This window comes from Megalops cyprinoides, chromosome 16, assembly GCF_013368585.1.
Source record: "Megalops cyprinoides isolate fMegCyp1 chromosome 16, fMegCyp1.pri, whole genome shotgun sequence".
Classification (NCBI taxonomy): domain Eukaryota; kingdom Metazoa; phylum Chordata; class Actinopteri; order Elopiformes; family Megalopidae; genus Megalops; species Megalops cyprinoides.
This window is the reverse complement of record NC_050598.1, coordinates 28,390,004-28,417,387: the sequence shown is the minus strand read 5'-3', so window position 1 is coordinate 28,417,387 and position 27,384 is coordinate 28,390,004. Positions and strand designations below refer to the sequence as shown.

Here is a 27,384-nt window from a genome sequence, read left to right as displayed (position 1 = left end):
TTCATCTGTCCCGTCCACCCCACGGCCCCCCTCTGGCTCTGCCAGCTAGCCAGTACGGGATCTCTGCTCGAGAGAGTTCAAGAGAAAACACATGAAAACGGAAAATGTTTCCGCTAAATGAACTGGAAAGAGCAGGAGTTAGCGGTGAAAGGCTGAGTGATCTCTGCAACTGATCTATACGCTGTTCAGAGGAACACAGGGCGAGACGGGGGTGGGGGTCATTGTGTTGCAGCTTGATAAAAATTTGGTTTTTGTGTTGGGTGATTTTCTTGATTTTATGATGAGAGTTGCAGAATGTGCAGCTGTGGAGAGAAACATTTTGAACGTGGCAAGTGGAGTCTTACCACAGTAAGAAGTGTGGGAAGTTTGATGAAAGAGATGTTCTGATTGACACTATATGTGCAATCGAGGAGATTTGAATGTTTACAGACAGACGTTGAGTGTGTGTATTTTTGTGTGTGCACGAAAGTGTGTTTTTATGTATATGTGTATATATGTGTGAGTGTGTGTGTGTGTGTGTGTGTGTGTCTGTGTGCGTACAGTATGCTTGTGTATGTATATATATGAGTGTGTGCATACAGTAAGCTTGAGTATATGTATGAGTGTGTACGTGCATTCGCTGGGAGCAACGATGCTCTGGCCGCGTCGCACTGGCTGCATTCCAACAGCTGGCTGCTGTTGCCCGGCAACATCCACCAAAGCTGCACAGGGTAGCCTCTCTCTCCCCCTCTCTCTCTCTCTCTCTCTCTCTCTCTCTCTCTCTCTCCGTTTCTCTGTTTCTCTCCCATTCTCTCCCGCTCGCCCCCCCCCCCCACACACTGCCCCATCTCTCCCCTGCCCCCCTCCTTTCTGTCTCTCTCTCTGATGTGATCTGTTGATCTTCCCGTTAAAAGGAGCACATCTCCTCTGATGTGAAGGGGATGTGATCGCAGCTCCTTTTCACATGATGAAGGGAGGAAAAATAGGACAAACACACGGATGGGTTGAAGCGGCTGTCAGTGGCTGTCAGTAACTCGCTGCGCGCGTGGAGCGGAGCAGGGAGCAGGGGGGGTCCGCTGTCAGACGAACGGCGCAGGCGAATCGGCCGAGCGCGTCTCTCCCAGCTTCCACTGGGGCCCGAAACATCGACTCGCGTCTCATTCAGTACAGGGACTGAGAATCGGGCTCTGCCTATAACAGAGTAATACACAGACACCTCTGGCACCTAACCCGGCCGGCACCATTCTCTGTGCAGCCCCCGATATCTGAACGGTCACCTGGCGCTGAAGCCCCCTGAGGGAATCTGCTTACACGCCGAACCGAGGCGATGCGAGCGGGAACAGGCCAATCAGAGCGCGGCTGTGCTGCAGAGGGCTCATGTAAACAGCGCGGTTCCTGCGGTGTTGCTGCCGCTGCTGCTGCTGAAACGCCCACTCTCCCCAGCATACAGACAGAGTGCTGGAGCTCAGCCCCCACACACCACAGCACACTCTACCACGGAGCACACTCTACCACAGCACACACACTCTACCATGGAGCAAACTCTACCACGGCACACACACTCTACCACGGAGCACACTCTACCACAGCACACACACTCTACCACGGAGCACACTCTACCACGGAGCACACTCTACCACAGAACACACACTCTACCACGGAGCACACTCTACCACAGCACACACACTCTACCACGGAGCACACTCTACCACAGCACACACACTCTACCACGGAGCACACTCTACCACAGCACACACACTCTACCACGGAACACACTCTACCACGGAGCACACTCTACCACACCACAGCACACTCTACCACAGAGCACACTCTACCACAGCACACACACTCTACCACGGAGCACACTCTACCACAGCACACACACTCTACCACAGAACACACACTCTACCACGGAGCACACTCTACCACAGCACACACACTCTACCACGGAGCACACTCTACCACGGAGCACACTCTACCACAGCACACACACTCTACCACGGAGCACACTCTACCACAGCACACACACTCTACCATGGAGCACACTCTACCACAGCACACACACTCTACCACAGCACACACACTCTACCACAGCACACACACTCTACCACGGAGCACACTCTACCACAGAACACACACTCTACCACGGAGCACACTCTACCACAGCACACACACTCTACCACGGAGCACACTCTACCACAGCACACACACTCTACCACGGAGCACACTCTACCACAGCACACACACTCTACCACGGAGCACACTCTACCACAGCACACACACTCTACCACGGAGCACACTCTACCACAGAACACACACTCTACCACGGAGCACACTCTACCACAGAACGCACTCTACCACAGAGCACACTCTGCCACAGAGCACACACTCTACCACAGAACGCACACACTGCCAGAGAACACACTCTCTACCACAGAACACACTAACCAGAAAAGCACTCGGCCACAGAGCACACTCTAACACAGAGCACACTCTGCCACAGAACACACACTCTACCACAGAGCACACTCTACCACGGAGCATATTCCACCACAGGGCGCACTCATCAGGAACACACTCTCAGCTGGAGCGCTTGCATCAGAAACACACAGGGAGCTCAGGCACTGTAAGCACACCGTGTCACATGCGCCTCGAACGCCTTCCATCACAGAGCACATATGCCAGGAACATGGAGTACCACAGCACTTGCGCACACCAGAGAGGACACCGTCCATACAGAAGCCACATGATAGCCTGCGTACACTGGAGACAACGTAGCATCTTACCCTGATCCGCCTTTGAGTTTGCAAAGTGCTCACAGGAAGAAATACCTAGGCTTCAGCATGATGCCTGAGGATAAATAATTGCTGTTGCTATGGTCACCCGGCATTCCTCTATACATTATGAATAGAAAATTTTTCTTTCGTGTCAGCAACTCCTAAAAAGGTGGCATTCTATAAGCTTGTGTAGCGTGAGTGCCAGTTTCTACATACCCACAGCAATACACAGAGCTGAGTTAACTATTTCTGGAAGCAGAAAAACGTACTGTTTTCCATACGATTGCTTAGACAGATGGGTGTTCACAACCCTCGGTGTACGCCATCTGGCGGAAGCAAGGGGAGATTCGGTCATTTGATTGGTAAAGCGCTGTTTGTCGTTTTCATCTGCAGACCGAATCAGCCGTGGCCACTCGCTTGCGTTCCTGAGCGGAGCCTGTTTCCGAGTTTAAAACGAGAGGCCTTTGTCCCGCAGCGTGTGCACGGATTGAACATGGAGTCCTAGAGCATCGTGGGCCCACTGAAACGTGTTGCCTCTATTAATTCCACAGAGCTGTCCTGACCTCTTTTCACCATTATTGAGGACTCTGTGCTTCGCGAAAGAATCACCGCAGCTTGGCACAACTTCAGCTCTGGAACTTTTAGCTGTGGAGACTTGTTTATACAGAGATGGGTGACAGGAGCAGAGTCAAATTCAAAACGTACATGATGGCACAAGGATATGCGGTTTCGCAGGCGCTAATGGGTTCACAAACACACGAAAAGGACATTCTCTCACCACCTGCACAGACATGCGCGGCCACACACGCGCGTGCACACACACACACACACAAACAGAGTGATCTTCGTGGGTAGGGGCATGTTATATTTCAGTCCTGATCACATACCAGGCCAGCCTCATCCCCCCCTCGTGGGACGTGAGATTTCTCCCTTTTTCCCCTCAAGTCAAACATCTATTATTTAGCGCCCGCTGAAGCCGGAATGTTGATGGTGTTGACTGTTCCTAACGCTCTCAGCACAGTCGCGAGCAGTCGCTGCCTGGATATGTGTGCTCGTGCCTGTATGACACCGGGTGCTGGGTGCACACAAAGCTGTGTCACACTCTGTGCTCTCCTTGCCTGTGTTAAACTGTGTATGTACTCGCCCTGCCTGTGATACAGGGTATGCGTGCTCATCTTACCTGCGCTACACTGTGTGCCTTGCAGAGACACGCAAACCCGTGTCACTCTGTGCATCAGCTCACCGCGTCCCTGTGACTCTGCGTTCTGTGTGTGCACAGTCACCGCAGCTTTGTCCCTCTGTGCTTCTGTCAGGGTGGAGCAGCAGGGTTTCGATGGATGTTTTTCGGTGCGGCCGGGCACCCACAGGTGTCTCACTCCGTGCTGTGTTTGCCCCCCCCTCTGTGCCCCCTCCAGCCGTGCCCTTCCCCCTGAGCCACCGGCTCACCATGAAGGAGGTGTTCGACTGCGAGGGGAAGCCACGCGTGGACCTGCTGAAGGCCCACCTCACCAAGGAGGGCCGCGTGGAGGAGGCGGTGGCCCTGCGCATCATCAACGAGGGGGCGTCCATCCTGCGGCAGGAGAAGACCATGCTGGACATCGAGGCGCCCGTCACAGGTGAGGGCCTGCGCTGTTACAGTGGTTACACAGAGTCTCAGAGCAAAGGCGCCGCGCTGTTACAGGGTTACGCAGAGTCTCAGAGCAAAGGCGCTGCGCTGTTACAGGGTTACGCAGAGTCTCAGAGCAAAGGCGCTGCGCTGTTACAGGGTTACGCAGAGTCTCAGAGAAAAGGCACTGTGCTGTTACAGGGTTACACAGAGTCTCAGAGCAAAGGCGCCGCGCTGTTACAGGGTTACGCAGAGTCTCAGAGCAAAGGCGCCACGCTGTTACAGGGCTACGCAGAGTCTCAGAGCAAAGGCGCCGCGCTGTTACAGGGTTACGCAGAGTCTCAGAGAAAAGGCACCGTGCTGTTACAGGGTTACACAGAGTCTCAGAGCAAAGGCGCCGCGCTGTTACAGGGTTACGCAGAGTCTCAGAGCAAAGGCGCCGCGCTGTTACAGGGCTACGCAGAGTCTCAGAGCAAAGGCGCCGCGCTGTTACAGGGTTACGCAGAGTCTCAGAGAAAAGGCACTGTGCTGTTACAGGGTTACACAGAGTCTCAGAGCAAAGGCGCCGCGCTGTTACAGGGTTACGCAGAGTCTCAGAGCAAAGGCGCCGCGCTGTTACAGGGCTACGCAGAGTCTCAGAGGGCACAGTCACCGTACTGTTCCAGGGTTACACAGAGTCTCAGAGCAGTCACCGTAATGTTCCAGGGTTACACAGAGCCTCAGAGCAGTCACCGTACTGTTCCAGGGTTACACAGAGCCTCAGAGCAGTCACCGTACTGTTCCAGGTTACACATAGTCTCAGAGCAAAGTCACTGCGCTGTTACAGGGTTACGCAGAGTCTCAGAGAAAAGGCACTGTGCTGTTACAGGGTTACGCAGAGTCTCAGAGAGCACGGTCACCGTACTGTTCCAGGGTTACACAGAGCCTCAGAGCAAAGTCACTGTGCTGTTACAGGGTTACACATAGTCTCAGAGCAAAGGCACTGTGCTGTTACAGGGTTACGCAGAGTCTCAGAGCAAAGGCACTGTGCCATTACAGGGTTACACAGAGTCTCAGAGTAAAGGCACTGTGCTGTTACAGGGTTAAACAGAGCACAGCCCTGACAAGAAATCACAGCAGGTACTGAACTGCTGCATCACGTAACAGTCACAATACAGAACAAGCAAACAGTTACAATATGTACTGTGCCAGACAGTAGCATGATGTTCCCTGCAGTCTTAGGAGACACCAAATGGTTGTGTTATGTATCAAACAGGTAAAAAATACACAGTGACAAAGAGAGAGAGAGAGGTAATATAGTATATATATATATATATATATATATATATATATAGGCATTGTATTAAAGAAGACTATCAAAGAGGTGTGAGGAAACCCATGAGGTAAAGGCAGGAGATGTAAACGGGCACGTGGAGGTGAGGAGGAGGTCGAGGGAGATCTCCCATTTCACATGACTTAAATGAGCCAATAGGAGCATACTCTTAGAGTGCTGTCCACCTCAACACTGTGTGTGTGTGTGTGTGTGTGTGTGTGTGGAGGAGTGAAAGAATGAGAGTGAGACAGAGATGAAGAGACTCGTACTATGAGGCAGAGTTCAGTTTGGATTAGCATTCATGCCTGAGTTTGTGCGATGTGGACTTGAGAGACTTTCATCACACAAGGATGCAGAATACAAACATCAACAACAAAAAACACTTCAGATGCTGCTGCGTGCTGATTGTGACAGGTACGTCGACGTGGCTCCTGGGAATAAGAGACATGCCACACGTCTGTGTGTGGGATTCATGTCTGAGGCAGCGATGGGGGGTATGTACACAGCTGCCAGTGTTGGGTGGGTGGTGAGGCAGAAGGGAGGGTGGGGGTGTGTGTGTGGGGGGAGGGGGAGTTCTGAGGTAAACAGTGGGGGGTGTCCTGAGAAGGGATGTGGGGTATTAGGATGGGATTAGGAGGGGTGGATAGGTGTTGTGAGGTGGGGGAGGGGGTGTCCTCATCAGGGTAACGGGGTGTGGTAAAAAAAGAATAAGGAGATGGTCTGTGTGGAACAGGGAGAGTGTGTGTGTGTGTGTGTGTGTGTGTAATGGGGTGTGGTAAAGAGGTGGGAGGTGGTCTGGGTGAAGCAGGGAGAGTGAGGCACTTTGAGACTTCAGCACACCTGTCTGGTGTGCTGGATTCTTCACCCAGTAAAAACAGCTTTGCTGACAAACTCACTGCTTCATGTTGCATTATTCAGAATTTCAGCATTATCTTAGGGGTTTGGAGTTTTTTTTCAAGAGCGGTTGAACCCAGCGCCTCAGTGCAATGACAGGGACGTTGTTATGTAAGATGCGCTTTTATTTTTTCAAATGAGACGCCAAGCTGAGGTCCTGACTCACTGCGGTCACGGAAGACCTCATTGCGCTTAACCTAAAGAGCAGGAGAAGTATGAAAACCCTCTGTCCCCGTGTCGCCTGTCTCCAGGTTATGACTGCGAAAGAGGAATGAGTTCTCATTTGATTGATTAAAACGCCACTGTCAAACACGCTGTAGGAACACCTAACATGGGCTGTGATGGATGACTGAGCTGCTGAGACCCAGAGCTGAGGGCCCTGCCACTCATCTGCCGCACCTGCGCAGTCCGAGAGTTTCACGCAAAGAGCCCTCCGCAGTGAGGGGATCCCTGTGTGTGTGTGTGTGTGCGTGTGTGTGTCTGTGTATACTGCATATTTATTTTACATTACATTATTGTCATTTAGCAGACGCTCTCATCCAGACACTTATGTACATTTTTCACATGTAATCCATTTGTACGGCTGGATATTTTTCTGAGGTAATTCTGGGTTAAGTACCTTGCACAAGGGTACAGTAGCAGGGAACTGAACCAGCAAGCTTTCAGTTATGAGCCCTGCGCCTTACCACTATACTACACTGCCACCCTGCTATCTGTGTATGTGTGTGTGTGTGTGTGTGTCTGTGTGTGTGTCTTGAGGCGAAGGGTTTGTGGGATAAATAGTAAATAGTCTGAAGCCACCGTCCAATATTGGCCATTTGTTCCAAATCTCTTGTCTTGCAACTCCATGGCAACTGGGATAGGGGTTGGGTTTCAGCTGAAAGGAAAACATGGGAAAGAGCATGTCTGTTTAAACATGGATTACAGGAACCACAACCTGACAGCAACCCTGTCTGATTTTTTTTTTCCTGATATTATTTGGAGACAGATGGGGCGGGTCGTGAACAAACGGACCCCATGATTGGCTGTTGCCAGCGTCTGTGTGTGACCTGGGGGGGGTTCATCAGCTGATCACGGGCTGTCAGTCAACTGAGGTTTTTGCGCCGCACATAATTATTCTCTGGAAACTAGGGCAGCGGAAGTTTGTTTGCGGTTGTCGTCTTCTGTGAATTCACTCACATCCTTGATAAAGAGCCAAACACTCCATTATTGCCAGAGTTAAGTTGGCAGGATTTTATTAATTGATAAAAAAAAAAAAAAACATTTTTATTTTGGTTTGAAGGCTCATTTCAAACATACTACAGAAAATGAGTGACCTGTCATTTGCTGCTTCTGCTGAGAATGAATGCAGGGCGCACAGCGCTTCTCCCGGGGTCTGCAGGTAGGTAGATTATCCTCTGCCCTGTTGGAGTCTGTTTTGCCTACATTTGCCTTTGTCTCCCACAGCGTCATTCACACTGTGTTTTAGCACATTCGAACGCACACAGTATATGGCAGGATCCTTCTTTTGTGCCTGTTCAGGTCTGCTGCAGAAGCTCTTGCATGATGCAGAGTCTTTAAAACAGGGAACAGTGAAGTGATCCGACACCGAGCTGGAGGCTCTGTCCGTGGTGCTGAAAGGGCCCAAGCCATTGTCCCTGTCACCAAGCACGTCTGGCCCTAAGATCCCTTAGCGTCTGATAGCAGAGAGGATTATGGGTAGTGGAAGGCATGGTCTGGGTTTAGCTTTCATGTCCCGTACCTGTATTGAACTCAGTCCTGTTGTCATATAGGAGCGGGCCATGGTTGGAGGGTATGTGTGTGTGTGTGTGTGTGTGTGTGTGTCGGGGGGGGGGGGGGGGGGGGGGGGTGTCAGTGAAGACAGGGTGCTTGTAGTTTGTGCATGGGGCCATGGGGGGTGGTGGGGCAGGTTGGGGGTGTCAGTGAGGACAGTATGCTTGCAGTGGGGGCAGCGGGTCGGGGGCAGTGGGCTCTAGTGTAGCTTGGGAAGGAGAGCCTGTCGCGCAGTGAACAGCCTCCAAAGAAAGGAGGGGAAATATTTTATTTATGAAGCATGAAATATGGATGGTGATGTGGTGTGTGTGTTTTTGTCTGCGTGTGTGTGTGTGTGCGCGCGCGCGGGCGTGTGAGCCCGTGTGCATGTGCGTGGGTATATTTGTCTTTCTGCCTGCCTGTGGTGGGTTCTGGGTAGACATGGACCAAAGTGATGCTGTGAGACAGAGATGAAAGGGTGGGAGAGAGGGAGGGAGAGGTGGAGAGAGAAATAGGGGAAGGAGCGTGAGAGAGGGAGACTGAAAGAGAGAGAGAGGGACAGGATTGTCAGTACAGTTCAGCGACTCCAATAAATGTGCTCACACATGGATAGTCAGGCTCGTGGAGAAGGACACACGTGCAGATGTGGGCAGACAGACGCAGGGACATGGTGATGACTTGTGTTTGGAACAGAGGGAAAATAGATTGTTTCAGCAACTTTGCTTCATTCTTCAGTTGAAGCGATGTCTGTAGGGAAACTCGTTTTAAAAATTCATAACCATTTTCTCTAACACGTCCCTAAAGCGAATGCGTTACATTTCACATGGCAAGCTGCAATGATCCAGACCTTAGAAAATTGTGTCTCCAAGTGAAAAAAGACCAAAAAGGGACTGATCATAATTATAACTAAAATCATCATCATCAACATAGTCATCATCATAATAAGAATGATCATCATCAACAATCATAATCATAACAGCATTGTAAATAAAGGAGGTTCTCACATGATATTCTCAAATTCCCACATTCATACCCACCTGATTGTATTTTCCTACTAACAGAATGTCACTGGTTCTCTCCATCAACAGCTTGTCTGAAGAGTGAGCACTCTACCCACACTGGTGTAACTGCAGCTATTGAGTTCTGCATTGATTTTAAAAGCCTGTAGGATTTGTTTCTGAAATCAGTGGGCATGAGGAGTGTGTTGGCATCGAAAGCCTCACGACTATCTGGAGGTGGGGGGTGCCATTGGTCGTGCACTAATCCTGTACTGGGTCACCAGTATACCAGGGGTTCTGGAAATGCGCCGGGACATGCACGGCGCGCAAGCAGGAAACACCAGGTAGCGTCTCAGTAACAGCACAGAACAAGGCAGAGAAATGCACCCCGATTTATTTATTTATTTCCATAAAAATCATGTCACCATGGTAACAGGAGTTTGCAACTCGTCTCTCTCTGGGAGAGAGTCAGTGAGCCGAGAAGCTGCACACACATGCGCGCTCACACGCTGACACGCACACATACACACGCACACGCGTGCACGCACATACGCCCATATGCACACAGGCATACGCACCCATGCTCACGTACATGCACACACATGCATGCATGCACACACGTCGCTTTTGAGTAGTGTGTTTCCGCTATGTAATTGAGCACCCCTGTGATGACAGGGCCGTTGTGATGTACCGCTGTTATCCTGACGAGTGGCTTTGTGCTTTGCAGTGTGCGGAGACATTCATGGACAGTTCTTTGATCTGATGAAGCTGTTTGAAGTGGGCGGGTCACCTGCCACCACGCGCTACCTCTTCCTGGGAGACTACGTGGACAGGGGCTACTTCAGTATCGAGGTGAAGAAACTCTCAGTCACCCGCAAGCACTGGCACAGCATGTGTGTGTGTGTGTGTGTGTCTGTCTGTCTCCGTGTGTGTGGTAAGAGGAAGAAAAGGACACTGATATAAAATAATTACATTCAAAAGTTTACTTTTTCTAAATGCACCAAAGAGACTGTGCACTTTCGAAATTAACCAAGCAAAAAACAAAAAAAATAGCCTTTGCAGTTAAAACCAAAATATTTCAGTCAAAATTAGCCCAGCTAATATAAATATTAAGGCATCGGTGTGTGTGTGCATGTGTGGGCATGCACTGGACACGCTACGGCAGTGTTTCTCTAACCTCTCCTGGAGGACCACGTGTCCTGCCTGTTTTAGATCTCTCCCTGCTCCGACACAGCTGATTCAAATGATCAGTTTGTTATTAAGCAGCTTCAGGAGTTCATAACGTGTTTGAGAAACGCTGCACTATGGCCTTGCAGCAGGCATGTGGACATCTCTCCCCACGGATCCCAAACTCCAGCATTACCTGTCACGCAGGATTCCCGTTTCCGGGCAGCACACTGAGATCCTCTCGTATCCCATCAGCTCCCTGTCAGCGAAGGCACATTCTCACAGACAGCAGCGCCAAAATCCAGCCTCCGTCCCTGGTGTGCCGTCATAGGCCCTACGAAGACCGTGAAGAAAGGAGCTTCTGAAGCGGAGGATTTCAAACCGAGCTTCCCGAGATCAGAGCACAGCAGGTGGTGGGGAGTCCGGCGGTGCCGTGCATGCGGCAAACGTGGGGCGAACTCCTGCAGGAAGCCTCTGAAACGAGGGGGAGATGGGCGCCGGGCGGTGGCGGGATTCTGCAGAGAGAGCAGGCCGGCAGCACACGAACCCACCCTCTCCCTCTCATTGGCCCTTGGCTCGGCCTCGCTGTTGCTATGACTGTCTCTGCCCCCAGGGTGCAGGTCTTCCTGGTGAAAGGGGAGGACCCCTTGGGGGGCACAGACATAGGGCGTTAGCTCACTGTAGTGCTGACTGTAACTCTCAGTATCAGGTACTCTAACAAGACGCTAAAGTTAGTGATGTGAAGAGTCAAAGTCAAACCCCTCCCCTACCTTTTGGAGCTCAGTAGGACACACAGAACAGGCTGTGTGTGTGTGCATGTGTGCATGTGTTTGTCCGCATATGTGTGTGCCTTGTGTTGTTTAAATGAACAAATCTCGGTCTGTGTGTTTTGACTGGTACTGGCCCGTAACCCCCAGGTTCTTTTTCCTGTTGCAGTGTGTTCTGTACCTCTGGTCTCTGAAAATCCTCTACCCAAAGACACTATTTCTGCTGCGAGGAAACCACGAATGTAGACATTTGACAGAGTATTTCACTTTCAAACAAGAATGTAAGTATGTCGTTCTGTTTTTCTGTCCACTTGCCTCAGACACATGCTGGGCCTCTAACTGGCTAGACGGTCTGAAAAGATCATCCAGAGGTGTTTATTACATCTGAAGGGAACAGCTGAGTAGATTCATTTTAAAATGGTACTGTGTGCTACCTTTTTTTTCCTCTTAATCTGTCACAGAACTCACAGTAGCTTTGGAATAGTGAACAACGCAGTGGGCTGGCTAGATGAGCAGTGCTTAAGCTGATTGGAGTTGGACTTTGTTATACAAAAGCTTTTTTGAGGAATTAACATAATTTCATGAAAGGAGTGTGCTTCAGACCCAGTGTATACAGCGGAACAATCCTCAAATTTAGCATGTTACTTTATGTCTGCAGCCCCCCCTCCCAAACAAAGATTATCTTCCCAAGACTGAGTGTCCTTTATGTCTTAGCTGAGCTTGCTCTTGTTCTCCTTCCTCTTCTTGGATCTCTCTCTGTCCTCTCCCTCCCCACCTCTCTCTCCTGCTTCATCCTGCAGTACCTGTACTGGCTGTACCTCTTCTGTCCTTCCTCTCTTTCTCTCTCACTCCCCCTGCATATCCTCCTTTTCCTCTTTCCTTCTCCCTTTCCAGATCCTCTCTCTGTCTCTCTCTCTCTCTCTCTCTCTCTCTCTCTGTCTCTATGTCTTTCTCCCTCAGTTTTAAATGGCTGTGTGTTCTCCCTCTTTTGGAGAAGGTGTAGTTTCTAGAACGGCGGTCCGTCAGACTCAGCGCAGGTGATTAGCAGGAAATTAATTTTCCCTGTTAACGAGTGTCCCTGGGACCGCGAGCGCTGATTTCCCTGACGGGCTCCCTCAATTACCAGCCCACTGCGCATCACCGTGGCATTCCTCAGACGGGGGGAGACTGTCTTTTTTAGGACGAGTCAGATCCCCGGATGGAGGCAGACGGAGCCAGAGAGGGAGGGATGGGAGAGATCTGTGTGCTGGTGTGTGTGTGTGTGTATGCATGCGTGTGTGTGTGTGTGTGTGTGTGTGTGTGTGTGTGTGTGTGTGTGTGTGTGTGTGTGTGTGTGTGTGTGTGTGTGTGTGAGAGAGAGAGAGAGACACAGAGAGAGCGAGAGCAGCACTCTCCAATGCTAAGCAGCCATGGCTGACGCAGAGTGATGTGTTGATGAACTCACACCACACCCGGCAGATGGGCCGCACTGGGACTTGAGAATCTGACACAGTACAGATCGGCACATCCTCTCCCCCGCGGCGCACCCGCTGTGCGCCGAGGCCCTCGCGGGCGCGGGAGACGGCGGCGACAGGGGGAACAACGGATCCCACGTAAGACGAGGCCGAGCGGGGAAGGGGGGGGGCTCGGAGACGGCTCTGCAGGTGATTTCATTGCTGAGCTGAGGAGGCCGAGGAGATGTTGAGCTGATTTATCACGGGAAGCAGAGGGAGACACAGGGGAGGAGAGCCGGCACCTCCAGCGAGGTGAAGGAGAGGAGAGGAGGAGCAGGAGGCTCCAATGGGGCCGTGCAGGAGGGAGGAGGCACGCACCTCCAGGGAGGTGCAGGGCTTTACTGAACTTATTTTGGAACTAGCGGCAGTGATGTGCCATTTTGGGGTGTCAGGAGAGTGCAGGGGAACATAAGGGGTGAGGGGGAGTTTTTCAGGGAAGAATATGCTTGATCACATTTCACAGCGGAAGGTTCAAGAAGCTGCCTGCCCAGCAGACAGATATACAGTGTAGGATTCTTACTTTACAGGAAAAATCCCGCTGTACTGGTTCTGCTTTGGGGCGTTGCTCAGGAATTCTGAGCCTCGGTTCAATCACATTGGCTGGATTTCCTTGTGTTTGTACCTTGCCTGAGATTTATTTTAGAAACCTCCTCTACATGGTCTCGCCCACATGTGTATGACTGACGGGATAGTGACCAACAGGATGCTCTGCGCTCAATAACTCAAATCAGCGAATCCAGTCGCAGCCTCGGGTGACACACGATATCAACGGGGCAGGCTAGTTAGGATGGGCTCTACAGTGGAGGTATTAGGATGGGCCCCACAGTGGAGGTATTAGGATGGGCCCCACGGTGAGGAGACGAGGATGGGCCCCACGGTGGAGAGACGAGGGTGGTCCCACGGTGGAGGCATTAGGATGGGTCCCACGGTGGAGGCATTAGGATGGACCCCACAGTGGAGGGGTTAGATCAGACTCCTCCTGCAGGTAAAACTGGTGTGTCTTTGGTCTGAGTTCTCTGCTGTGTGTACACTGTGTAAAGCCAACATAGCCACTGTCTCGAGCACTGTCCTTTCCTCCTGTTTGCCTTCACGTTTCTCTCTCTCTGCTCAGGTAAAATCAAGTATTCGGAGCAGGTGTACGACTCCTGTATGGACGCGTTCGACTGCCTTCCCCTGGCCGCCCTCATGAACCAGCAGTTCCTGTGCGTTCACGGCGGCCTCTCGCCAGAAATACACACATTAGACGACATAAAAAAGGTAAAAGTGAAAGCAGTGAGTGCAGCCTTATCAGTGTGAGGGCAGATGGGTTGTGCTGGGGTTGTAGCCTGACGTCTACAGGATTAATTCTCAGGTTCAGCTGCCACTGTGCCCTTTGGTGAGGTAATTATCTTGGATTGCTGCAGTTAGACTGATAAGGACATCTGCAAATAAATAATGGATTTTTGCATAGAAGGATGGAAATATCAGTTGGTGGCTATATGGTGCAAGTGTTTTAATATAACTAAATGTGAGTCTGACAAAATGTGAACAGTTCCTGTTGAAAACATTCAGGATATCCCCACAGACTAACACCTTCTGCCTTTGGGTACCTGGCAAACAGTGGGTATGTTGGGTGACGCTGTGTCCCCTTCTGAGTTCTGCTCTCTCTGGCCCAGTTGGACAGGTTCAAGGAGCCTCCCGCGTTTGGGCCGATGTGCGACCTGCTGTGGTCTGACCCTTTGGAGGACTTCGGAAACGAGAAAACCCAGGAATATTTCAGCCACAACACAGTCAGAGGCTGCTCCTACTTCTACAGGTGAACCTGTCGGAAGCCCCGCCCCTTTGAACTGCTCCACCCCACTCCTTCCATCGTCACGGAGATGGAAAGCTCTCCCTTTTGCTTGTTTTCCATTTTTCGTTATATCTTGCTGCAGTTTGGAAATATAAATTTCTTTTTAAATGTTTTGGAGAATTTAACATTTTCGCGGTGTCTGTACAGAAAATGAACAGATTCTGGTGTGCTGGTGGAGGGGAGTGCCTGGAGTTGTGCTTTTGTACTGGTGTCATAAGGTGTTTGAAGAAATTACAGTTACTCAAACTAAGAGAGCTCCACCTGCTGGTTGGAGGAAGAATAGACATTGAGGGCCAGCTTCCCCCAGGGACAAACTATGGACGCACAGTGTGCTTGACATGCTTCTGTGCGTCGTGCTGTCCTGTTTTTTTGTTAATATTTTTATGTGATATTGTTAATGTCATTGTAACACAATGAGTGCATTTCAATGCCAAGTCCCTTCAAGCACACAATCCAGGGTGCAGCCCTGGGGCTGCTGGTGTAGGACAGGGAAGGTGAGATGACGTATGAAAATGGACTCTTCTGATGGACACATGACCTCCTGTAGGAAGGGATCCTTCAAGTAGCTATGTCCCATCCTAAGAAGCGACATGAGATGGAAGGATGGAATTGGGATCATTTTAACTGAACAGGCGAGAGCTCAGAAACTCCCACGGATTAAAAGAGATCTTCCCCTCCATGCCTTACCCAGACAGGGGTCCTGTAGTTCTTGTTCGTACTGAGCAGAGAGTCCAGCCCCCAGCGTTTGTGACTGTCTCACTGATCTGAGATCTGCTCTGGATGTGGGTTTGGCTCTCTGTCCCGGCCTCTGTGGTTCGATGTCCTTCATCTCTGTCCCAAACCGCGCCGGTGGCAGCTGCATATCCCTGTACTGCTGTTAACCCCCCTTCACGCCATTGAGAGGAGATGGAGAAGGGGGACCAGATGCCCCCAGATGTTAGGTATAGAGGCAGAAAGGCTCTTTGTCCTGTTTAAACCTTGGCTGTGTCTGAATATTTCACATCATGATGAAAGTTTGATGCGACGTTGGGGGGAGAGCGTTGTATGTTGGGGGGCTGGGGGGCTGGGGGGCGGGGGGATTGGGGGTGGAGTAGTCGTGTGCAGGGTGGGTCAAATGTGTGCCATGTAGATGCGTGGAGAGAGGGAGCTCCAGCGTCTGTGAAGCCATCTCCCTGAAAACGCTCCGGGTTGTTAAATATTCATTAGGGGGTGTGATCGGTTCTTGTTGTGTTGTGTTATTTATTTATATATATATTTTTCCATTCCTCTTCAGGGCTGTGCAGCACTTTTGAGATCACATCACACGCTACATTACTTCCTGTGTGAGCTGCATTACAGGCAGCCACTTCCACCCACACAGTCCCACAGCCTAACACTCCGTGTCCCAGATACTGTCCCAGCCCCTGCTACTGCCAGATCCTGTCCCAGCTTCTGCTACTGCCAGATCCTGTCCCAGCTCCTGCTGCTGCCAGATCCTGTCCCAGCCCCTGCTACTGCCAGATCCTGTCCCAGCCCCTGCTACTGCCAGATCCTGTCCCAGCCCCTGCTACTGCCAGATCCTGTCCCAGCTTCTGCTACTGCCAGATCCTGTCCCAGCTTCCGCTACTGCCAGATTCTGTCCCAGCTTCTGCTGTTGCTAGATCCTGTCCCTGCCCCTGCTACTGCCAGATCCTGTCCCAGCCCCTGCTACTGCCAGATCCTGTCCCAGCCCCTGCTACTGCCAGATCCTGTCCCAGCTTCTGCTACTGCCAGATCCTGTCCCAGCTCCTGCTGCTGCCAGATCCTGTCCCTGCCCCTGCTACTGCCAGATCCTGTCCCAGCCCCTGCTACTGCCAGATCCTGTCCCAGCTTCTGCTACTGCCAGATTCTGTCCCAGCTTCTGCTGTTGCTAGATCCTGTCCTATCTATTGCTATTGCCAGATCCAGTCCCAGCTTCTGCTACTGCTAGATTCTGTCCCAGTTTCTGCTATTGCCAGACTTTGTCCTATCTACTGCTGCTAGATCCTGTCCCAGCTACTGCTGCTGCTGGATTTTTCCCCATGTACTGCTACTGCCAAATCCTGTCCCACCTAGTGCTACTGCTAGATCCTGTCCCAGCTACCCCTACTGCCAGATACTGTCCCAGCTTCTGCTACTGCTAGATCCTGTCCCAGCTACCCCTACTGCCAGATACTGTCCCAGCTTCTGCTACTGCTAGATCCTGTCCCAGCTACCACTACTGCCAGATACTGTCCCAGCTTCTGCTACTGCTAGATTCTGTCCCATCTACTTCTGCTGCCAAATCCTGTCCCACCTACTGCTACTGCCAGATTCTGTCCCAGCTACTGCTGTTTTCAGATCCTGTCCTATCTAATGCTACTGCCAGATCATGTCCTAGATACTGCTACTGCCAGATCCTGTCCCAGACAAGGCTACTCCCACACTCTGTCCCGGCTACTGCTACATCTCTCTGGACTACTGCCAGCCTCATCCAGGCCATTGGATGAAAAACACACGTATATATTATAAGCAACTTCATACGTTCTGTCACACTCACACACTGGCACACAAACACTCCAGACATCCCCTCATTCCAAATCTTTCTTAATACCAGTTAATCTGGTATTGAACCCATGAAGTGCTCCGCATTATTATTTTTCATGTGCCCCCTCCTGTTTCACCTGTCCTGAAACTACAGAAAATAATAAAAGCAGATATTAAAGCCAAAAATCGCACCAGTGCCGCCTAAGTCCGTGTCACCATGGCAACAGGGACCGGTGGCTCGCAGCTTGATCAGTCAGTGGAAACTGAGTCCTGTGTGACCGATGGCATGTGATTTCACACAGAGAACTGAATCACAGGTCCCGCCGACCCTCACTGGAGTCTTCCCGGTGAGACTCTTTCTGTCAGAACGATTGCCCACATGTGATGTCCCAAAAATGGGCCCCCATACAGCGGAATGGTGAAACCAGTCTGACCTCACATCTCTCTGACTGACCGAACAGTGCTGCCCACAGTCTGACCCACACATTACATTACATTACATTACATTACATTACATTATTGGCATTTAGCAGATGCTCTTATCCAGAGCAACTTACATCAATTATAGTTTTTTTTTTTTTTTTACAATGTTACCCATTTATACAGCTGGATATTTACTGAGGCAATTGTGGGTTAAGTACCTTGCCCAAGGGTACAGCAGCAGTGCCCCGGTGGGTAAATCGAACTGGCAACCTTTCGGTTACGGGTCCTGCTCCTTAACGACTATGCTACACTGCCGCCCCATATGCTCACATCGCAAGCTTTCTGTGATCAACAGCGGTGTAATCATGGAGGAACAGGAAGGGGCACAGATGGGTGTCAGCTGTGTGATGTCATCTTCGTCGTCGGTGTTTGAGTGGAGCTGGGCTCGTGATGATGAGTCACATGGAACGAGGCTCCTATGCTCCTGCTTAGCGGGACATTCCAGGACAGTGCACACCTGAGAGGGGTACAGGTGAGGGGGCAGGGTGGGACAGTGGGGGTGTGGAATGAGAGGAGGGCTCGAGTGGGGGTTCAGATAGTCAATATGATGTATGAGGAAGGAAGGGGAGAGATGGAAGTACAGAGGAGGTGAAGGAAGTCTTAGGGGATGTCGGTTTTTGGAGAGAAGAGGGATGGAGGGATAGAGAGGGTGAAGGAGCATGACGCAGATGTTTTTTGGAAAGAGGAAGGGTATGGAGGAGGAGGTGAAAGAGGCAGGATGGAGGCATGCGGGAAGTTCAGGGGAGGTGATTATGTTGGAGATGTATCTGAAAATGCAGTCATTAGGTCATGTGTTCTCGCTACCTGAATCACTGTGAGCAGAATGTGCTTACACAGAAGAACAGGAAGAAACACGATTCAAAAACAGACCGAACAGGGGCCAGTTTCAGCTCAGCGTTCAGAGATATCCCACAATCCCCAGGGGCTCCACAGTGGGCTGTTGCCATGACAGCTGGCTACTCCTGGCTGATTTGGAGCGAGAAACAGAGAGAGAGGGAGAGAGAGAGAGAGAGAGAGAGAGAGAGAGACTTGATTAAGAGAAAGCGAGAAGCTGACTAAATCGGTAACACATAAAACACACTGTCCTCAGACCAGGCGCAGACCAAAGTAAATCAAACTATGAAAACAAGAAGTCGTCTCGATTGGAATAACAGGGGCCAAAATGCAAACTCTGTACAAATGTTTTTGGGCCAAACTGTTATTGTTTCATTATCAGAAACACGAGGTAAGAACAGCGCGTGACTAAGGGTAAGCTTAGTGACTATAGCCTCGCCATCGAGGGAAGCCAGCCCAGAGACTCACAGCTAGCCAGGGGTCACTGCCTTTGTGGTCACTGTGAAATGGCCAGGGGAGGAGGCAGAGATGAAACTTAGCTCTGATTTGTGAGAAGTGTTCACAAGCCAAGGAACTTGTGTGAAGGAAATTCTATAAATCGGGGTGATTTATAGAAATCTGAAATTTAATGGTACTAAAATCGTTAGTATTTGTGTGAAAATTCCGTGTCAAACACGTAATCTTTTGCAGTTGTTTACCTCAACTCTCCGTCATGCAATGGAGTATATGTGCTGTAGTGTGCTGGACACCATCGATGCTATCATGGATCCGGGGGTGGGGGGGGGGGGGGGGGGGGGGGACTGGGAGGGGGAGGGTGGCTGTAAGCAGAAGAAGCGCAATGTGGCATTGCACCGCAGGCAGTGTTGTGCACAAGGGACTCCGTCGGGGGGGTGGAGAACCCCAAGACGCTCTCTCCATAGATCTTCTCTGAGATGTTAAACGAGGACAGGCCTGTTTTTCTCCGTGTGGAGAGTAAGGGGGTGGTGGTTTCCAAGACCGCAGTGGGAGGGTGCTCGTCAGAGCAGGAGGTATGCTGTGCTGTGGTGTGTTGGGGAGTTCTGCCTTTTTCAAAAAAAAAAAGGAGGGGGGAGCGTGTGTTCACTTGTGTTCCATTGTGCTGAACTCTGTCCTGTTTCATCGTGTTGTTGGTTGAGCAATGGTTACGCTGTGCTGTGCTGCATGGGGAACAGCAGAAATGCTGTGAGGTGGAACAGTAGAAATGTTGAAATGTAGAGACGCTGTGGAGTGTTGGATGGTGCCATTTCGGGTATAGAGCGGCAGGGATTTTTCATTACAATGTGCTGCGCAGTGTTTAGCTGTGGAGAAGTGAGCATGGAGCCTTGTTTTGTGTTCATTGTCATTGTGTCGTATGAAGAGTTGATGTGCTGCTCTGTAGTCAGATCACATGACAACCAGGTGGTGTTCCTTCATCCGTCTGTGCAGCAGACAGCTGTCTGTCTGCTCTAACAGCGTTAACATTTACGTTTTCAACTACTGTCTGTGGACACAATTTACCATGTTGGAGGGTGAAAAATGTTTGTCAAAGGACTGACAGACGTGCTGTTGTCTCTAGCACTTCTGTCAAACTTGAGTTCATTAATGTTTTTCTCTACTCTGTCTCTCCCGCTCTCTCTCTCTCTCTCTCACTCTCTCTTTCTCCCTCCCCTGTCTCTCTCCTGCAGTTATCCAGCAGTCTGCGAGTTTCTACAGAACAATAACTTATTATCAGTCATCCGAGCACACGAAGCACAAGACGCAGGGTGCGTACCTGTCTCCTCTCCTCCCCCTGTGCAAGTTCACTCTGTGCCTCTCACATGCTGATGCAGGTGTGCCAGTCGCCCGCCATGACGCGGGGCCACGTGGAAACGGTCACTGCTGTAAATAAACGGCTGTCCCTCAGCGACGGCACTGCAAACCGCAGATGGCGCTAAGTGGCTCGGGGAGGTTTTGGGAACCTGTTTGTCACCGCTGTGTCCCCCCCTCTGCAGCTACCGGATGTACCGGAAGAGCCAGACCACCGGCTTCCCCTCCCTCATCACCATCTTCTCAGCACCAAACTACCTTGATGTTTACAACAACAAAGGTGAGCTGCTGCCGCTCTCCGCACTGCCACGCAGTAATGACGCCACCTTGTTGTAGTGTCGCCCGTTCGTTTGTAGTTACTGAAGTCCCGCCAAGCACAATGTGAGGCTTGAGCTGACAGACAGAGCGGTGGAGTCGAGGAGGAAGAAGTCCTTGCTCTGGTGACACTGGAGCTTTGTTGTGGGCTGCGGTTAGAAGGAGCTTTCGGCAGTAGGCTCCCCCTAGTGGTGGGAGTGGGGACTGCAAAAGAGGACAAGCGGGTGAGAGTAGGAATGCAAAGCGAGAGAGGGAGAGGGAAGGAAGAAGGGGGCGAGAGAAAGCTGTTTTTATGCGCTTTTATGTTCTTAATGATTCTATTCATTTGAGCATGAATAAAGGATCATCAGCAAAACTGAACATAATCAGTAGCTGAAATAAAAGGTAAATGGCACACACAGGTGAGGGAGGAAACCATAAAAGGCTCATCTTCTTAGGTATTTTATTTTCTTCCACTAAAGAAAATTTTTTATTGCAATTTATGGATATTGGTACCTAGATTTTGTTTTCTTTGGGATTTTAGTTCAGGTTTTGTATTATTTATAGCTATAAATTGTCCCAATAACAATGAGTGAATGTGTGTGCGTGTGTTTCTGTTCAGTGGGGGAGGTTGCATGACCTCGGCTTCTTGTGCTCTTCTGTTATGAAGGAAAAAAAAACAAAATGGCAGACAGGCTTGTTATGTGAGTTATGCTTTAGTTTATGCTGGCCCTTGCCCCAGCTGTCCGGTTGTGTGGGCTGTGTTAATGAGTGTAGGGGGAGGCCTGGCAGCCTGGACTTCCTCTGTGTTGGCGCTGACGCCTTGCGCGATTCTTCATCATTTTCCTAGGTCTTCTCATGGGTCACTCGTCCAGGGAAGGGCAGTTACAAAGGACCGTGGCTGGGGGGCGTCAGGAATCGGATCTGGGGAGCGGAGCTTGTGGGGGCTGGAGGAGGGGTCAGGACTGGGGGCGGGGCTAGATGGGCTAGAGGTGGAGCTAGAGCTGGCCATGTGATGAGGTCATGTTGTGGTCTGTGGGCCCTGTAAAGTGACGGTCTGTAAAATGACCAGGGCTGAATATTGTGGAGGGGTCACGATAGGCCGAGAGACTGGTGAGAAAAACTGTGTAAATCTCTAACAGTCACATCTGTAATGATCAATCATTCGTCTTCACCACCACACATTAAATCAACTGTTAGTCTCAGTCAGGAGCCTGTAATGTTTGTTACATCATCTGTAACAGGCAGTCAAATGTGACATTCATTATATCATTTGTAACAGTCACTCTGTCCCTGTCCTTCGGCAGTTTTAGTAAATTCTGATGACACTGAGACTACCCAGTGAAGCCTTTAAGACACTGAGTCTGTGTGGGATTTTAGTTAGAGGAGCTCCACACAATAAGAGCAGTTTCAGAACAGAGCAGGGATTAGTCATAGTTATTAAAATACTGCACCTCTCCAGGGAAATGTTTAAAAAGGACCCTCACGAGCCATCAGCGAGAAACAGTACAGGGAGAAGAGGTGTGTGTGAGTGAGTGTGTGTGTGTTTGCATATGTGCATGCATGCATATGTGTGTGTGTGTGTGTGTGTATGTGTGTGTGTTTATCTGATGGAGATAGAGAGTATTTGAGTGTATGTGTGGGTGGTTTGTGTGCATTGATGTGTGATAGTGTGTATGTGTGTGTATGTGTGTGTGTGTGTGTGAGTGTACAGTATGTGTGTGTGCACAGTGAGGTGTTGTGTGTGTATATGTGTTGTTGTGTGCACTCAAATGGGGGAATGTGTGTGTACGTGTGTGCTGTTGAGAAGTGCAGCACTGAGGTACTCTGGGTAATTGTCTGAGAACACAGGCTTCATGTCAGCTGACAGAAGAGCAACAGCCACAGCTCCATCTAGTGGACAGATTTTTGTGTTATACTCAAGCAAAAATGATTATGAAATACTTTTTTGCATGTCCTATCAATCCTTACACCACAGGAGCAGATCATTTGGAGTGCTTGCTTAGTTTTATTTTTTGCTTCGGTTCTGCACTGCCACAGAATTATACTTGTGTTTTGTTCTGTTTTGGTTTTTGTCACAGTATACAATTGTTAAAAAAAATAAACTTGTCTTGGTCTTGTGCATTTACATTACATTTACATTTATTCATTTGGCGGACGTTTTTATCCAAAGCAACTTACGAGTGAAGCTGAGTGCAATACAAGCAAAAACCGTAAGGAGTCAACAATATCAGATGCACTGCGTTACGTTAAGTTTCAGTGGTTGGCTAGACAAGATACAAACTAGCTGGTAGCGATAAAGAGTGCATTAAACCAATAGATTACATTTTCATTGTTTAATGGTTTAATAAGAAACAGTTGCGCTCTTTTTTGAATTCACTTGTCCTTATGCATAATGCTGTGTGAGAGAGGTACTCGTAGCTTGAAATATTCCACCATGTTGAACTCATTGTCAAAGTGGGCATCACTGATTGATCCAGTCTAACAGGCACTTTTGGACCAGAGAGTGAATCCTAATTCTCTGTACCTGTTCTGTACTTTGGTATGATGTGGATGTTTAGAATGTGTGTATATTTGTTGGTGTGGGTGTGAGTGTGGTATGTCCTGGTGGAAGTATTGTGTGCCAGTGTTTGTGTGTGTGTGTGTGTGCGTGTGAGCATGCATGTGTGCGTGTGCGTGTGTGTGCATGTGTGTGTGTGTGTGTGCATGTGTGTGTGCGTGTGCGTGTGTGTGCATGTGTGTGTGTATGCGTGTGTATATGCACGGGCATGTCTGTGACGGTCTGCTATCTGCTCACCCTCAGCGGCAGTACTCAAGTACGAAAACAACGTCATGAACATCAGGCAATTCAACTGCTCCCCCCACCCCTACTGGCTCCCCAACTTCATGGACGTCTTTACCTGGTCCCTGCCGTTCGTGGGAGAGAAAGGTACTTCCACCACCCTCTCATATGCTGATCTGACAGATCGCAACCTGTTTATACTTTTATATCACAAAGCAGTGGTGTGTTACATGCACCAACAACAAATGCACCAGTGCTCAGTTATCTTATGAGAGAATGCGGCAAAGACAAATGGACAGGGGTTATCTGAAATGTATAACATCTCGTTCTCATCTTGTGCATCACTCGGGATAAGAGCATCTATTTAATGTAAATAATGCAAATGTATTGTTAAATGCATTCATCGTGGACATCCTTCTAGATAAGAGATCCTTCCAAGTGACAAAATGTAAAAGTAGACGTGAGTATGCTTTTAAGCAGCGTCAGGCAGATCAGCTTTGTTTGGCTACTCTTTTTCCTCTCGTTGACAGACAACGCTTGCGGCAAAGATCCATACTCTGTCATTGCGATATTTACGAGCGCTTCAGAAATTACCCCATGCTTAATTAAACAATCTGAGCAAGGCCAGCAGAACTGTGTGAAATGATTACCGCATGATTCGTCTGAACAAATAGGGCAAAAGTATGAACACGCTAACACGGCTTCACACACACAACTACGGTATGCGCAAAGTACAGTCAGAGTGTCATTAGAGTGCAGATTTCACTCGACTATTCCAAAGCAATCACCTGTGTGGAATTATAGGGGTACATTCATAACAGAGAGGAAAAACTGTGGCCATCAGAATAAAGCTGTTTCTGATAGGGGCTTCCCACAGCATTATGGGAAAAGCTCCAGGTCACCCTAACCCCTGACCTCTAACCCCTGACCTCTCTGTCCTCACTCCTCTGCAGTTACGGAGATGCTTGTCAACGTGCTCAGCATCTGCTCTGACGACGAACTCATGAATGACGGGGATGAAATATTTGATGGTGAGAAAAAAAAGACATTGCTTTTGTTTGTCGTTGATTTGATTGCCGAGTCAATGTTAATGACACTGTAGTGAAAAGCATCTAAAATGAATAACATTACCAAAAGGGTAACCTCTTCTGCATGGATGTTTAGTTAACTGATTGTACAGTGAGTACTCTGTGTACTTTACTTTGGGAAATATCACTTGCTGACAGGCTATATTTGATGAAGTGCACTCAACTGAGACAGGAGATGGCTGTTACACAGACATTAGCTGATGTGTTTTTTTTCATGCAGAGAAGCAAACGATGTTAAAATAAAATGGCAGATGTAGCTGAACTGTGTGTTTTTCCAAAACACTGTAAACTGTCTGCATGTGACACAACATGGGAGTAATTCAGCTGAATCAGGTCTAAGGTGGATTCCCTATGAAAAATCACGCTGTCTGTACAGCCGTAGGGAATACACACTGCTACCGATCTGCTAAGATCCATCTGAAGCCAGGCTCTGAGCATTATGCTGGATAGGATTGCTGAGAGGGTGCCTGTTTTCTGTAGCAGCCCCTGTGTTATGTGGTGTCTGTACTTGGAGTGTGTCACAGCTTTGTCGAATGTCCCTCTCTGCCCAGCCAACGCGGCGGCCGCCCGGAAGGAGGTGATCAGGAATAAGATCAGAGCCATCGGGAAGATGGCCAAGATGTTCTCTGTGCTGAGGTGAGGAGGTCACCGTCCTGCTGTGGCTCGGCTGGGAGTTGAACCTGCAGCCGTGTGGTTATAAGTCCCATTCCGGGGTCCATGCGTGTGTGTGTGAGCTCACGCGTGCATGTAAAAGTGTGTGAGAGGGTAGAATGCGTTTATGAGCTGTATCTGTGTGTTTGAGAGAGATGTATGGATGTATACGAGTGTGTGGGTCTGTGTGCCTGTGAACGAGGATGAGACATGACCTATATGTATGCTTTCGAAAGTTTCGAAAGTGTATGTTAGTATGTACGCATGCTTGTGTATGTGTGTGTCTGTGTATGTGTGTGTGGGAGTGTGTACATATGCGTGTGTTTGTGTCTGTGCGAGTGTGTGTGTGTGTGCATGTGAGTGTGTACATGCGTGCATGTGTGTGTGTGTGTGTGAGTGTGTACATGCGTGCGTGTGTGTGTGTGTGTGTGTGTGTGTGTGTGCATGTGAGTGTGTACATGCATGCGTGCGTGTGTGTGTGTGTGTGTGCATGTGAGTGTGTACATGCATGCGTGCATGTGTGCGTGTGTGTGTGTGTGTTCTGAGACACAGACGGCTCTGTTAACCCTTTCCCCTCCCGGCCCACAGAGAGGAGAGTGAGAACGTCCTGACGCTGAAGGGGCTCACCCCCACAGGCATGCTGCCCAGCGGGGTTCTCTCAGGGGGCAAACAGACGCTGCAGAGCGGTGAGGACCGGGCCCTGCACGGGCCACTGCGCACTGCTGCTCCCCTTTCCCCTTCTCTCCCTCTCTTTCTCTTCCTCTCTATATCTCTCTAAGTTACCTCCTCACCCTCTCTCTCTCCCGCCTCTCCCTCTCTTTCTCTCTGTGTCTCTCTGTGCCTCTGTCTGTCACTCCCGTCTCTCCCTCTCCCTCTCCCTCTCTCCCTCTGTTTCTTTATCTCTATATCTCTGTCTGTTGCCCTCTCTCCCTCTCTTTCTCAATCTCCCCCTTTATCTCTGTCTCCACTGCCCTTTCTCGCTCTCTCTGTATCTCAATCTCTGTATCCCTTTATCGCTGTCTCTGTTTCCCTCTCAACCTCCCTCTCTCTCTTCTCCTGCCTGTCTCTGTCTCTTTCTCTCCCCCCCTCTCTTTGTCTGTCTGTTTGTCTGCCCGTCTCTTTCTCTCTTTCCGTCTTTCCCTCTCTCTCTCTCCGTCTCCTGACATCCACTGGCTAACCCCCACTCACTGACTGGCTGATTAACCCCTGTGTGTGGTTGCTGGTGGCCTGCCGCTCTCTGAGACTGGCTGTTTTAGCGTGGCCTTGCTGTTCTGCCGGCCGTGGTGCTGCTGTGGTCTATGCATGGCTTCCAGAATAACCCGCGCCCTCCTCTCTCTGTACCCCCTCAGCAACCATCGAAGCCATCGAAGCAATCGAGACGGTTGAGGACGGAGAAGGTAAAAAATAACCCCCCCCCCCCCAGCTCATTGCACAGGAAGGCCTGGCTAAAAGGGGACGGGGACTTGCATGGCAGGGCTACTATTGGCCCTCGTCCCAGGGGCGGGGCGACCTGAGTCAGCGGCTCATTGGCGGATGTCCCCCTCTGGCCCCGCCCCCGGCCCCCGGTTTGCATTATGGTTATGACACCTCTCCATGCTGTGGCCTCACTTTGCTCTGCTTTCCTCCCCCCATGGTCCTACAGACTGAGACCGCAGTAAGCATGAATGTGGAACAGGGGTGCAGTACCCTCCCTCTCCCCGCCCCCGGTACCCCAACATTCCCGCCCGCACGCTCCACTCATCCCGACAGCCCTAACGCACGGCGCTGAATCTCGCGGGCGATGACCCGGGGGGCGGGGATGAGGGCGGGGCCTGTGGTGATCAGGTGATCTGCAGTGATAATGCAATCTCTCTCTCTGAGATTTGCATAATCACTGGCTCTTACTACCAGGTGTCATGTTTCCATTCAGAATGGATTCAATCCCTGTCAGAGAGAGGCTGAAATGAAAATGTGCAATGTCAGCAGGAAAGGTTCTAACGCACCATTGAACAATCAACAGAAAGCACTACTATAAAATAGCAATTTTATAGCGAGTCAGACAGCGTCTTCGGGCTAATTTCAGCAAGCTGCTCAGGAGCATTCATATTATTTTCCCATAGTATTTTCTCTATATAACTGACTTCTGAAGTCATGATTATATACAACTAGAAATTCAGAAAAACAGTTTTTTCAAATGGTCAGGGTCACACTGTTTCAAAGCGATTGTGTAACAATGTAAGTGAAACAATCTTTATTTGCACAAGGTGGCAGACTTCACCTTGTTGGTACATGCCTTATCAGGTTGTGGAAGAGAAGATGTTCTCTGGCTGTACGGCCATCCACCACCACTGAAGCCTTTTAAACGGGGACG

The 27,384-nt window shown here is 50.0% G+C and overlaps 1 protein-coding gene across 3 annotated transcripts in view; it reads left to right on the top strand.

Annotated features, from left to right (window-relative positions):
* The window catches only part of ppp3cb (protein phosphatase 3, catalytic subunit, beta isozyme), a 40,860-nt gene that overhangs the window by 10,697 nt on the left and 2,779 nt on the right, over positions 1–27,384 (top strand). For 2 of the 3 annotated variants that reach the window (XM_036547917.1, XM_036547918.1), the window contains exons 2-13: positions 4,172–4,372; positions 10,046–10,170; positions 11,422–11,533; positions 13,857–14,002; positions 14,401–14,540; positions 20,099–20,176; positions 20,405–20,499; positions 23,317–23,442; positions 24,249–24,326; positions 24,935–25,019; positions 25,623–25,720; positions 26,384–26,431. In XM_036547917.1, coding sequence (XP_036403810.1) covers positions 4,172–4,372; positions 10,046–10,170; positions 11,422–11,533; positions 13,857–14,002; positions 14,401–14,540; positions 20,099–20,176; positions 20,405–20,499; positions 23,317–23,442; positions 24,249–24,326; positions 24,935–25,019; positions 25,623–25,720; positions 26,384–26,431 — 1,332 coding nt within the window. The remainder of the gene's footprint in view (positions 1–4,171; positions 4,373–10,045; positions 10,171–11,421; positions 11,534–13,856; positions 14,003–14,400; positions 14,541–20,098; positions 20,177–20,404; positions 20,500–23,316; positions 23,443–24,248; positions 24,327–24,934; positions 25,020–25,622; positions 25,721–26,383; positions 26,432–27,384) is intronic. The other variant, XM_036547919.1, reaches the window with a different exon arrangement.